Raw genomic sequence first — 13,584 nt, forward strand, 5'->3', positions numbered from 1 at the left:
CACACCCCGGACGGCTTCCCACTGTGCCCAGCACGCACACATGCAGCGGATGCTCTCGGGATCCCCCACAGGGACACCCGGATGCCTGCAGCTGTCTCCGAGGGTGACATGGCACTCGTCATGTGACTCAAGCCGCATGTACATAAATGTACCTGAAGTGGGAACCGAAGAAGTAACCTTCTTCTCACATTCTCCACTTCAGTCTAAGTGGCCAGGGACTGCTGTCCCTTCCCGGACCCACCAGTATGCACGCCTGGTTTGCACCCCGTGAGGGCCCTTCTGCCGGGCGATACATCCGGACCCCCTCTACCCCGGACACATCCCTGACACAATGCTCCTTACATGGGTCAACTTGTGCAATCCGCACTACAAAAGAGACATGGAGTTAACGAGATTATCCGATGTATTGGGAGAGCAGCATTGGGTACTTACAGGCCCAGATACACCGAACAAGAGCACCTCATGAGTGTTGTGCTCTACCGACTAGGAGGTGCACGGGTGGCAGAGTTTGCACATGCGGCACTTGGTATGCCTGGGATATCCACGACCCGATGGCACTGCACAACCTCGATCCGAGCATCTCTAAGTTACCCAACTTTGGATGAACTCACCTCAAATGATGCTCCATATCAAATTGACGCTCCACCCAGTGATCAAGATCTCGGCTTAGTCTGCATGATCGATGAGATAAAGGTGGAGGAGATGTTAGACTGGTGCCCACATACAAACGGTGTGGTTGGCCTTTGTCGAGAGCATTCGGGTGCCAATGCATGTGTCCTCAACAACATTGACGATGCACATGCAATGTTTGATGACCTAGCAAACAGAAGGGTGCATTTTGGTACAGAGGTGCATCTGGCATAGAAGATGATTAAATTTATCAGTAACCTCAACGAGGATTATAGGCTACAGTTGCTGCAATTGGAGCACTTATCGGAAACCATCGTGAATATATTGCACGTCCCTTCCTGATAAGCGCGACATGTAAGAGTGAGGATGCAAGTGCGCATTCAGATCTTCTCCACCTTGCATGGTGTCAGGGCACACACCCTGACTAGCCCGGACCCGGACCCGCATCCGGACCCGCTTCCACCCGCTGCGCTTCCCGCATGCACGCACGCTCCACGCGCCGCATGCTCCGGACCCGGTCTCTACCCCTTCATGTGACTTCTGGGTATCCCCGGAAGTTTTGCTGATATTGTGGCCACTGTGGGAAGATGAGAAGTTAGCTTCCTTCTCATCTCCTTACCCACAGTAGGCAAGTGTATATACTTGCCCTTGTTTTATCTCATCTCCTTACCCACAGTAGATTGTGCCCTGGATAGGGCTGGCCAGACCTGAGGCTGTGGGCCATAGGGGAGGGTCATGGGGACCCGGGAGTCGTCCCCTGACACATGGAAGGCTTGTAACGAGAAGAAAGGGATTATAAAGGGGAAGGTATACTGCCTAGCCTCCGATGGCGAATCAAGGCGCAGAAAGGCTCTTGTTTCATTAATGGAGTGCATGCCACTTTCCCCAACATCCTGCTTGTTCACGTACCTGGGGGGCCTCCTACTGCTTAATCTGAAGGTGGGAGAGGATGAGATAACATCTGATAAAGACTACAAACATGTTATGAAACGGCTTCGGCATGCACACCTTAGGCCCAGTGGCGTCTCGATAGGTGGAGTCCAGATTACCCCCTCAGTCCTGCGATCCCATCTAGAAGAGAATGGGTGTTCAGCAAGCCAAATCAATAACCTGTTGAACATTACGGACAAGCAAGATGTAACCACAATGTTTAACCTCATGCAACTCATCTGGTGGCTTCCACCACCCCTGGCTACTGCCAATCCCATATTCCACAAAGCTTGCATTGCCCTCAACCAGCACTCAAAACTCCTCCGATATCTCATCCTGCCCTATATAGATGTCAACATGAGCCTTCATGACCAGCTAAAATATCTCAGTGCTGCGGCGCACCTGGCATACGTCTTTTTCACCCAAAATAACACACGGTCGGCATACCTCCCATCACTGCTTTATCGTGATATCCAGATCATGGTGAAAAACGCATTCTTTTGTGTAGCAAAGATGAAGCGTGACAAACCTGATGGCGAGTTCTACTTGATCTTGTTGGGCACCAATCGATTGGAATGGATTTTTGGACTCATTAGATCTCAGAAGGGGAGCGATGTCAATGTGAGCACATACAGTTTATCTGGTTGAACATCAGGGGCCATAGAGTGCCACTCGATTCTTTCACAACATCCAGAATGGGACCGTGGTCCTCGTCGACTTCAGCTCCAGGGTCTAAGTGTGGCAGGAGGGATAGAGCAGAAAGTGGACCATCTGAATCCAGCATCATGGAAGGGGGATGTCCGCATCTCTAGGGTACAGCTGATGTCAGCGTGGAGGTCCGGGAGAGAACTAGTTGAACATGACCCTGAGTTGGCAACGTTCAAACCTGCCGAAAAATTCAATGCAATGGAGTCCATTCCCAGTGCCAATTTGCTAAACCCATTTGGAATGGAAGGATATGAAGATCGAGAGTGCGAAGAAACTCATGATGGAATGCCCCAGCAAGCCCAATCAACACCATCCACTCCACTCATCCCCAACACACTGGAACTTGAGGAGCTCGTTGACAGCGACATTGCAGAAAAACATGGATTGGAGAGTACAATCGACATGGGCAATGGGAAGCATGTGCACAAGGCAAAAGTTCTCCGTGAGTTCACGAGATTCACAAGAGTATCAAATTCAACAGACCGTCTGAGATGTGTGGCCAACATATCCCGCTTTGGCCAACCACTCGCCCTGCCTCATCACCATATCGGTGATGATTCCATAACAGAGACAGAATGTCTCTTGATCCAAGACCCTGTTGCTGTGCTCTTGCGATGCGATGGAATCCCTTTCCTAGGTATCGCACAAGTCAATTCCATTAAGATAGACAACAGTCCCCGGAGTGTAGTGCCGAAAAACTTACTGAGCGAAGACACTGTCTTGATAGGCATCCAGGTTCTTTGCCTAAGGCCACTGAATGTGACATTGCCAGATGGGAAGGACGCTGATTGGGCATGGGAACACGAACAGGACATTTCTGCCACAGCTCCCGGAAAGTTCATCCAGCAGATCAATCCTGAGATTGTTGAGATTGGAGCAACGATCAGGGGGAGAATGTCAGGGCACACCCGCCTGACCCTGTGCTGCACCCTGCACCACACTGCACTACTCCACTATCACTCCCCCTCTCTCCTTCCCCATTTTCCCCCTTTTTCTCTATTTCTATTCTACAGTCGATTTCCTTTTCTCCATGTACCACTACATACCTAACCCCACCCCCCCCTGATCGCTGCACACGCCGCACACACTCCCGCTGTTAGAACCGGGCAGATTCAGACGACTCCGGAGTGGAATCGGAGACTTAGCATGGAAGGACCTCAGCCTCAGCAACTCAGGCGGAGCGCTGTGCCATTGCTGGTTGTCCTAGGGGTCCCTAATTTCGGATCTAGCAGAGGGGAAGTCTCTTGGTGTCAGGGCACGGACGGTTATCCAGCCGGCCCGGACCCCTATCCGGATAGGTTGAGTACCCATAAGCCGATATCTGCGTATGATTTGCCGTAGTTAGAACGCGGGCTGTATTCAATGCGCTATTTCCGCTATCACATCATCCCTCACCCGTTATCGCCCCCTTATCCGCATGATCTATTCTCCTATTTCATGTCGCTTCTCTATCGGCTACCATGTGTTCCCAATGTAGCCGCACTCTTATGAGTTGCGGAACTCATGTATATAAGGCCTTATCGCCAGCTGGGTTGGCCCCTCAGCTTTTACAACGACTAGTTTCCCGGGGAGATTCTTACGCGTGAACTGACGCGCGGACTCTGACACTTGGGGGGAATTCAGGTCGATTTCGGACTGAGGTTACAAGTTACTAGGTACATTGTATATAAGGAGGGGTCCGGAATCAAAAGGAACAAGGGTAGGACAAAAGGAGACAAAGGGAGATGGAAAGAGGAACAACACCAAGGGTCAAGTGTTTGACTCAATGGTGTTTCCCAAAGGAGGAATGAAGGGCCAAGGCCCAAGAAGGAAGGAAGGAGGATGGGAGTCGGGAATGGCTAGCTGACTGAATAGAAGGAAGCAGCAGCCCAAATAGGAATGAGGGAGAATAGCGGAATTGAAATGGACAATGCAATAGTTGCAAGGTCCGGAGTAAGTCCGGAAAGTCCGAACTCGGAGGTTAAACTCCGGAATATTGGCAAACATGATTAAATGGAATGAGCTAACCAATACAATGGGTATAAGCGGAGGTGGGGTCAAAGTCCGAGGTCGGAGCTAAGACCGGAGGTTCCGGAGACGGAGACGCAAACGGGATTCCGGAGCGGAGGTCCGGAGTCGGGAGCATAGGTGTTGCATGCTCGTCTGGAAAGTGTCAAGGATGAGGTCGGACCCGGAATGTTCCAGAGTCGGACCGAAGGTGGTGTTGGAGCCGGAGGTGGGATAACCTCTTGGAAGTCGGCAAGGAGGAGGTGGCAGAAGGGAAGTAGGACTCTGGAAGTCAGGTTCGGAGTTCCGGGAGCCCGGAACGGAGGTCAGGATTGTATGGATATGACACCCACCTACTGAGTGGCCACCTCCGGGATCTCCTGCAGAGACACCCAGGGAGGTGCAGCTGTGTGCAGAGATGATGTGGCTTCCTCCACGTGACCCTAGCTGCATGTATATAATAGTGCCTGGGGTGGGAACAGAAGAAGCAGCCTTCTTCTCAACTTCCCACTTCAGACTAAGTGGTCGGGGACGCTCACCCCGCAACAGGATCGCCACTATGCACAGCCGCTATTCGTCCCACCGAGTCCCGCACGCAGGGACCTCGCCGCTTTCGGAGCTGTCCCTGACAGAGAATTGGTGAAATCAGTGAAGGAGATGCCTTGAAAATGACCGTGGGCTACGGGTTCCGCAGCGATGAGCTACATGAGTTGGCAGGGATGATGTTTGGGTCGCTTTCACTGGAAGATCAATGCAGAATGATTGAAGTCAGACAAACAAGCAATTTCCCTTACCAGATCAACGGTGAGTCAGTTAGCTCTGACCAGTAGATGTAGTATTGGTGTCATTGACATTCCCACTAGGAAAAACATGTTTTGCGTGTGAGATTGAAGGGTCTGGAGAAGATGTGATGACTAACGATTCTTGTCCCTGTTGTCACGCGATCTTTGAAACAGGCCCCAAGCTGCTGACACACATTGCAGCTCATATCCTGCATGATCCTTCCATTAATCGCGAGGAAGAACCTTGTGGGCTCTGTCTCTTACTGGCTCCATCTGTCAGGGACAGCTCCGAAAGCGGCGAGGTCCCTGCATGCGGGACTCGGTGGGATGAATAGTGGCTGTGCATAGCGGCAATCCTGTCACAGGGTGAGCATCCCCGACCACTTAGTCTGAAGTGGGAAGTTGAGAAGAAGGCTGCTTCTTCTGTTCCCACCCCAGGCACTATTATATACATGCGGCTAGGGTCATGTGGAGGAAGCCACGTCATCTCTGCACACAGCTGCACCTCCCTGGGTGTCTCCGTGGGAGATCCCGGAGGTGGCCACTCGGTAGGTGGGAGTGTGCACGGCACGTGCAGCAATCAGGGGGGGGCGGGGTTAGGTATGTAGTGGTACATGGAGAAAAGGAAATCGACCGTAGAATAGAAATAGAGAAAAAGGGGGAAAATGGGGAAGGAGAGATGGGGAGTGATAGTGGAGTAGTGCAGTGCGGCGCGGGGTGCAGCACGGGGTCAGGCAGGTGTGCCCTGACACCATCGTGTCAGATTGCTCTAAAGAAGTACAAGGGCTCCTTTACAATTGATTATGCTAATTCAACATGTCAAAGGCTTGTTAACTTTTCCTATGCAGCCGCTAGTAAACCCTCAGCCTCAAACCCATGCGCCAACATCCCAGTTAAATGTCCACGGTGTCCTAAGGGTCCAGGGTCCAATATAGTCTGGAAGTATAATATGGCTTTCCATTACATCAAGAAACATCCTACTGCAGTCCCACCTGAGGAGTTCAGCATCTCAGAATTCGAGAAAGAAGGTCTCAAAGTCATTTGGAATAGTCGTCACACTGCAAATCGAGTGGGAACCAAATGAAGGAAGCACTTGACAACAAAGCTAAACATTTCTGCGGCACATAGTTCACGCCTGTGCCTTCAGTATGTCCCCACTTCTCTTCTGTAATAAAATTTAGATATACATAACTTGCACAGTGATACAGACTTGGAGAGTGTCAGGGACAGCTCCGAAAGCGGTGAAGTCCCGGCGCAAGGGACCTGATGGGACAGATGCTGGCTGTGCGTAGCAGCAATCCCGTCATGGGGGAGCGTCCCCGACCACTTAGCCTGAAGTGGGAAGTTGAGAAGAAGGCTGCTTCTTCTGTTCCCACCCCAGGTGCTATTATATACATGTGGTCAGGGTCATGTGGGGGGAGCCACGTCATCTCCACACACAGCTGGACCTCTCTGGGTGTCTCCGCAGGAGATCCCAAAGGTGTGCCACTCTGTAGGTGGGGATGTACACGGTGGGTGCGGCGATCAGGGGAGTGGTATTAGGTGTGTGATGATACATAGAGAAAAGGGAAATCAACCATGGAATAGAAATAGAGACAAAGAAGGAAAAAGGGGGAGGAGGAACGAGGCGTGGTAGCGGGGGGAGCGGAGTAGGGCAGCGCGGCACTGGGTGCGGCACTGGGTCAGGCGGGGTGTGCCCTGACAGAGAGCAGGCCATCCGATGTCAATGTGGAGCTACATGCTGAATCAATGGGAAGCATGGATGATACTGATTATGTGGCTGACACTGATCTCAACAATGGCTTTCCTGATTGTCAGGGCTCAGTCCTCGATCAGGGACAGCCCGACCTCAGGCCTAGGTGTGTGCAGTGTTCCGGGTGGTTGGGCACTAGACCCTGTCCTCAGCTCCTCAAACTCACTGAAGGGACTAAGCAGGGATTGAGTTGTCATGTATTACAGAGGGTAACTACAACTTGCCTAAGCAGGGATTGAGTTGAGAAGAAGGGTAAGTTTCCCTATTCCCCGCTTGGCTACTATAAAAAGGAAGTGTACTGTACAGTTCATAATGTGATAGAAGCCGAGCATGTTCCCGCGACTCGGAAAAGGTGTCACATGGGTTAAGGCGAGTTGCTCACCTTGACCCACGTGATTTTTCCCGCGGGCTCACATGCGGGCTGAAGTTGTGAGAGATATGTAGGGATGGGGAGGTCTGGGAAGTGGGGGAAGTCTGGGGAGGTGGTTCTGGGGTGTGGTTGGGTGCCCTGACAGCAGGGTCAGGGGCTGATCCCTGACACTGATACACCCACATCAGCAAAAAATTGTTATGCTCCTGAGTGCTCTGGAGTATGGGGAGCACTGGGAGAATCAGGAGGAGATTGGCCGGTCCAGGAACAGCTCATTTCCTCCGGAGTTGGTCAGGTACTCCAGGGCACTCCCAGGAGGGCATGGAGCATTGCTTTGTGCACAAACATATCCAGTAAATACAATTTAATGCTTCAAAATGTATAGGGGTGAGAAGCTTCTGGGAACTCCTGGAGCATTTGAAAATGAAAAGGAAAAAAAAGAGGGAAGACTCCCCATGAATGCCTCCTACCACAAGACTAACACAATAAGACACTACTTAACATTTAGGTCAAACACTATACTATACATCAAGGACACTGAGACTCACCAATACACAGTCAAAATTTATGGCCTGATATATGATTAATCTGGCAACTTAATCACTTTCGGACTTGCAGAATATGGAGGAAGGGGAAATGGGGGAGAATGAGGGGGGAAATGAGGGGGGAAATGAGGGGGGAGAATGAGGGGGAGAATGAGGGGGAGAATGAGGGGGGAATATAGAGGGAAATGAGGAAAATTTGAAAAATAGGGACTTCTAAAAAGTTGAAAAAATAATTAGGGAAAAAATCAAAAAAAATTCAGGAACTGTAGTGCCTTTGAAGTGCTTTCAGGATATATAATTATTTGCGAAATTGAGGAAGAAATGATGGAGAAAAATGGAAAATACTTTCGGAGACCCGAGAAATAATGAGAACTGAATTGATGGGAAAGTCTGAAAATTGAATAGGAAAGTGATGGGAAGCCTTGTAGCATTGTTATTTTCTGCTGTTCTAATTTTTCCTGATTCTTCTTGGTCTCACTCCCAGCTGCTCCTGGATACTCCTGGAAGCTCCTGGGAGGGTCCAGGAGCAGCTAATGGAAAATACTTTCGGGGACCCAAGAAATAATGAGAACTGAATTGATGGGAAAGTCTGAAAATTGAATAGGAAAGTGAGGGGAAGCCTTGTAGCATTGTTATTTTCTGCTGTTGTGATTTTTCCTGATTGTTCTTGGTCTCACTCCCAGCTGCTCCTGGACCCTCCCAGGAGCTTTCAGGAGCTTCCAGGAGTATTGAGGAGCAGCTGGGAATGAGACCAAGAAGAATCAGGAAAAATCACAACAGCAGAAAATAACAATGCTACAAGGCTTCCCCTCACTTTCCTATTCAATTTTCAGACTTTCCCATCAATTCAGTTCTCATTACTTGGGTCTCCGAAAGTATTTTCCATTTTTCTCCATCATTTCTTCCTCAATTTCGCAAATAATTATATGTCCTGAATGCACTTTAAAGGCACTATAGTTCCTGAATTTTTTTCGATTTTTTTCCCTAAATTTTTTTTTTCAACTTTTTAGAGACCAAAATTTTCCTCCCACTGCTCCTGGCACATTGCACACTCCTCACCACTCCCAGCCGCTCCTGAACCCCCTCCCAGGAGAACACTATTGGCTCCAGGAGTGCCCAATCTGCTGTTTTGTCTCCCACATGCTCCAGCCACTCCTGATGCTCCGGAGCATAACGGACTTTTGCTGATGCACATTGCCCAGTTCCCCTCCAACACTTCCTTCCTTCCTTGCCCCTACTGTGCCAGCACCATATTCCAGTGGCTGTCCAATGCGCCTCGCCCCCAAACAGCCTACTGCCATCCATATGTGCTGTACTATAAAGGTCACCCAGAGTGAAATTGAGAATGGCTCTACGGTTGTCAGGTGTACTGGATCTGACTGCGAAACAGTCTGGGTGTGTTCATTACATTGATGCTCACAGCAGTACTTTTCTGATGGACAGTCCAGTTCCATAGGCCATGCCAAGGCCTGGGTGCTTACATCCCACCAAATTGGATGTGTGGTTCTCATGACGAACATCGTGGTGGCAAACGGGCAAGAAAATAATCGAGGGGATGGGCATCTATAACTGTGACTTATATGTACAAACTGTTGATGAGCGACACTTGTGATCTCGGAGCTGGACTATGAGTAATGACTCAGTCTCAGCCAATATGCGTGAAGAACTGAGGGAAAAGGAAAATGAATTCAAATGAATGAATATGTCCGTGGCCTGGCACGGATTAGTCTGAAATAATATAAAAGAGAAAAGGTGTTGTGACTAAGTAGTCACGCTACCGCGGGAATGTGGCTGTACGAAAACTCGTCCGGCCTCCCATAGCACACGGTTCCTCCAACACAAACTAATTTTGAATTAAAATTTTTGACATGACAAAATAAGTATAGCGCTGTTGGGACAGACCCCCCCCTCCCACACATGGTATTCAGCATTTCCCGAATGGTGACCCCCTTGTTCCCCACCCCCAGATCGGAGCGAGCCCCACACTCACGTGATGATCAGTGCGTAAACGGATTTCCCCACGGTGGAGTTACAGACATCCCAATTTCACTCCCATCCCCAGGGGTACTCCCCCTAAACCCAACCCCCCAGGTAGAAATCTACCCAGCGAAAGCTACGGAGGGTTCCACCAAAAAAAAAAGAAAAAGCTCATTTCATGTGTCAGGAATATTTATCGGTGGCTTATTCCATATTATTCCATAGAGATGAGGGGTTTTGTAGGTTTTCTCACTTCTTTCATATTGCTGTTACATGCATTTCATTTTTACTTCCGCTGATGATGGTTGCACAGAATGTGTTCACTGTAAGCTGGTGCTACGATGCACACACTTCCTGACTACTGTAAGCCACTCGGGTCTAATTAACCATCACCGCATAGATTGCTCTGAAAATTGTTCATCTGCATCATGCTGTTTATTATTTATGTAACGTTATAACACGCTGTCGCAGTAATATTCGGTTAGCTGGTCATTCACTCCTAAAGGAAATCGGTCGTTTGGTAGGGAAGATCATTTTTCACTCTCCAAATATAACAGGGTCTAGCTCTTTTATAACCGGTTGGGTTTGACCTCCTTTTCTCCTCCGCACTTACGCTCGAGACTAAGGTTAGCACTCCTAACTCACATTACTTAGCCACTCATGCCGTACTCATACTGCCCGCAGTGCTGAAAGTCACAATGCGATTGTGGAGTGCCCTTGCCCCAATTACTCTACTTCCCGTTGTCATGGCTGGTTTTCTTGTTGGCGAAATCATTTGCAACAGGACACAACAACCGTTTGGGGCCATCGTCCCTTCAGTTGAAGGTAGGTAAACCAAACCTAGATGAAACTTTCTCCTGGTCTTAACCTATGTTTTCCCAACAGACACTTGTCCTAAGGTATTGACCTACCACAACGACGCAGGCCAGAATATGAGCTATGGGACATTGATGGAGGCCCAGCTTTGCGGGGTTGACGTTGGAGTAAATACTGTCTCCAACTTTTGGATTGCCTCCAATGGCGCCATTGGATCTTGTGAATCTGCTGAATCGAACGACTCATGCATCACGAAGGATGGCGAGAATTGCACATGGAGCGTTCTGAATTTTTGCGATACTATACACATCTGCCCTATAGGCTAGGATCTGGTCCATGTAGATACTTGACGATTTAGTGAGGCTGGAGTCTTGCTCAGTATAAGTCGTTGAATGCTAAATCGCTTTCTATCCGTGGCTGTCCAGCTGGAACTCGAACGGTCACGGGCCACTGGAACTGGAAGAAAACGAAAACAAACCAACGGCACGTGCGATTCCCATGCTGGGCTTTGACAGCCGACAGCAAGTCGTTTAGTGGACAGGTCTGCAGAAGAGAGGTTCGCATTTCCTCTGAACATAGGAGAGCCATTGCAGAACTCGCTGGAGAGTGAGTTGTTCTTGTCTACCGCTTCCTTGAACATCATTCGCTGAGCACCCCAAACAGCTTACCCACCCGCTGATCAAGACGTCCGAGAATTTCTCCTCCCGGAAGCAACAGACACGAACGAATCAAATATGCTTCTTTCTTGATACAAATGTTCCGTTGCGCGACTCCTATTGTTCGCTCATTCAAGTTGATGGCGCATTCCGAAATTGCGAAGAGGTGGCATAAATACCTTGCCCAAGGACAGAACTTTCTGGAGACTGGACCGAATCGGAGGGAGTTCTACAGCGATGTAATCAGTCAGGCAGAGGCAATGGCGCCTGATGTAACGTCCTTCGCTGAACTCATATTTTTCCTAGGACTTGATAGCATCCGTCTCCCGTCCAAATATACACAGCATTGCTGGGGTGGCACCCGTTGAGCCGCCCTTTCCGAATCTGCAAGCACAACTTGCTGACGCCATAAAGTGCCTCGAACTGGTGCTTTACCCAGACCCTAAAGGTCCACCATCGGAAAGAGATGACCTGGATCGCTGCTCTTTCTTCCTTTATATCGATGGGGCTCGTAGTCTTACCGAGGAGCCTGGGACTGGAAGCAATGCACGAAATCAGAGCGCTCACGATGCTTTCACGCACGTATTAAGTTGGGTGAACAATCTGCCTTTTTTCACCTTGTTCCTGTCAACAAGCGTGAAATTAAGGTCGTCTGCCGCCACTACGATGGCCCCCCATCCGTCAACGAGAGTCTCGGAAAAGACTGAGTTGCTTCCAGAATATACGGTACTGCCGTTTGACATATTTTCGCGAGGCCACTGGCAACGCGCTGGTCACGAAAGAGATCTGAGCCCGCCGATTACGGTGAAGATGGTATGCTCTAGTGGTACCATGGTTTGCTTTGGTAGACCCTTGTCAGTGCTTGACATATCACAGTAATCTCGAAAACCGTTCTAACCAGCATGCAACATTCAGGTGGTACTCCATGTATGACAACGGGAAAGAAAGCACAGAGTGTCTTTGCGTTCGCCATGAAAAACCTCGATCCGTTTGGTGCTGGGGGTATTCGAGCCGGACGCAATGAGGATAAGGCTAGAGATGGAACAGACACATCTGCTATGCTTGCATCCCTTGACATCAGGTTCCAACTCTCATTTGATCTTGCGCGGCACGCCGCACGGTCAAAGATCTCAACTTTGGTCGAGTCCTATATGCGAGTCGTCTATGCGGTGCCGTTGCATCGTGAATTCATATACTCAGGTTATCCCTCTGAACCCATTCTTGTCGAGGCCGCCGCACGGTTGCTCAACCAAGGGGGTCGCAGTGACTCTGGGAGCTGCCTACCGCCCATTGCCTCCAAAGGGCCAAATATACTGAAAGCCGGATATCGTGAAGGGATTCTTGATTGCGGAGAGCATGCAGAGGCCGTAGGACGTTTGCTGGTGACCATCGCCCACGATGCTGCCATGATGTGCCATAACCCGTCATACGGATTTGACCCGGTATTCCATAAACCCGTCAAAGTCCTCGACTTCCTTCGTTGCATCCAAGCTATCACCAAATCATCTTCACTGCTCTTCCTGTGGTCGCTGGGGAGGGTGCAGTGTCCCTCGAGAGGGCATACGAAAACGCTTATATCAGTTTCTCACACTTCGTTCAGGTGGGAGATTCCCAAGTAGTTCGAGTGGAATATTTGTCCAAATTGCTTCTGCGTGGGGCTGCCTTAAACTGTTACGTTGAACGGTCCTCTATCGACCTTGGCTTCGTTATTCCGGTCTTCTTCGGGGGTCTTGAACAGCCCATTGATCGAGGCAAGACATCTGCACTCCAAGTGCAGATCAGGAATCACAAAAATAGGTTGCCCGAGGATGAGTATTACTCTGTAAACCCACAAATCACGAAGCCCGACCTCGACGTGGCTGTCCTATCGCTCATTCTTGAATTCGGTGCCCAGACTTCATTGGTCGGCGTACAATCCTATCCACATCATCAAACCCCGAGTGGCGAGAGGCTACCCGATGAACACCACTACCTCATCGTGGCACATGGATGTTCTTCCACCACTTATTCGGTGATACCAGCGGAACTTGATAAGAAGTATGCTTCCTTGCTGCGACACTCAGCTTGTTGGATCAGTTCCCCAGGAAGATCAATATTCACCAGGCCTTGCAGCAGAAACCACTTTTCTGGGGTGAAAAGGCCGAATATTGGAGTTGGTGAGAGCTCGTTGGTTATCTGATGTGTAGATAATAGATCGCTACCTTGCGCCCGAAAGCTACCAAGTGATGTTGTGTCAGTCATTCTAATGAGCTCCCCGTCCAATGCAATGTAGTGTGCAGTATTCACAACTTTTCGTACGTGAATAATTGTTCCTTTCTGGTCCGAGCGAATGCACACATCTTCCAAGTCAGATACGTGGGCTGCTTTCTCTCCGGTTCCAAAATGCCGAGTGTGTTGGATGGCACTGGGCATGCTGGTCTTAAAACGCATC

At 49.7% G+C, this 13,584-nt stretch overlaps 3 protein-coding genes across 3 annotated transcripts; all 3 read left to right on the forward strand.

Annotated features, from left to right (window-relative positions):
• Nucleotides 1-1,494: 1,494 nt before the first annotated feature.
• EI90DRAFT_3019288 (uncharacterized protein) lies at nt 1,495-2,854 on the forward strand (the record flags this gene model as incomplete). The annotated part of the gene is made up of 3 exons (XM_039057341.1): nt 1,495-2,181; nt 2,284-2,703; nt 2,837-2,854. The coding sequence occupies 3 exons, from the start codon at nt 1,495-1,497 to the stop codon at nt 2,852-2,854; spliced, it is 1,125 nt and encodes a 374-aa protein (XP_038911946.1).
• A 7,401-nt stretch (nt 2,855-10,255) lies between these two features.
• Nucleotides 10,256-10,854, forward strand: EI90DRAFT_3073964 (uncharacterized protein). The gene is made up of 4 exons (XM_039061469.1): nt 10,256-10,307; nt 10,366-10,499; nt 10,535-10,541; nt 10,567-10,854. Exons 2-4 carry the CDS (start codon nt 10,380-10,382, stop codon nt 10,821-10,823), a joined length of 384 nt encoding a protein of 127 aa, XP_038911947.1. The 5' UTR covers nt 10,256-10,307; nt 10,366-10,379; the 3' UTR covers nt 10,824-10,854.
• Nucleotides 10,855-11,621: 767 nt separating this feature from the next.
• On the forward strand, nt 11,622-13,449 carry EI90DRAFT_3073967 (uncharacterized protein; the record flags this gene model as incomplete). The annotated part of the gene is given in 5 exon segments (XM_039061470.1): nt 11,622-12,011; nt 12,107-12,632; nt 12,698-12,950; nt 13,003-13,335; nt 13,346-13,449. Coding segments are annotated over 3 exon segments (971 nt in total), but the record flags the coding sequence as incomplete, so codon positions are not given.
• Between the last annotated feature and the right edge of the window lie 135 nt (nt 13,450-13,584).

The sequence above is a fragment of the Cantharellus anzutake genome (assembly GCF_015039405.1).
Source record: "Cantharellus anzutake strain C23 chromosome Unknown EI90scaffold_56, whole genome shotgun sequence".
Taxonomy (NCBI): domain Eukaryota; kingdom Fungi; phylum Basidiomycota; class Agaricomycetes; order Cantharellales; family Hydnaceae; genus Cantharellus; species Cantharellus anzutake.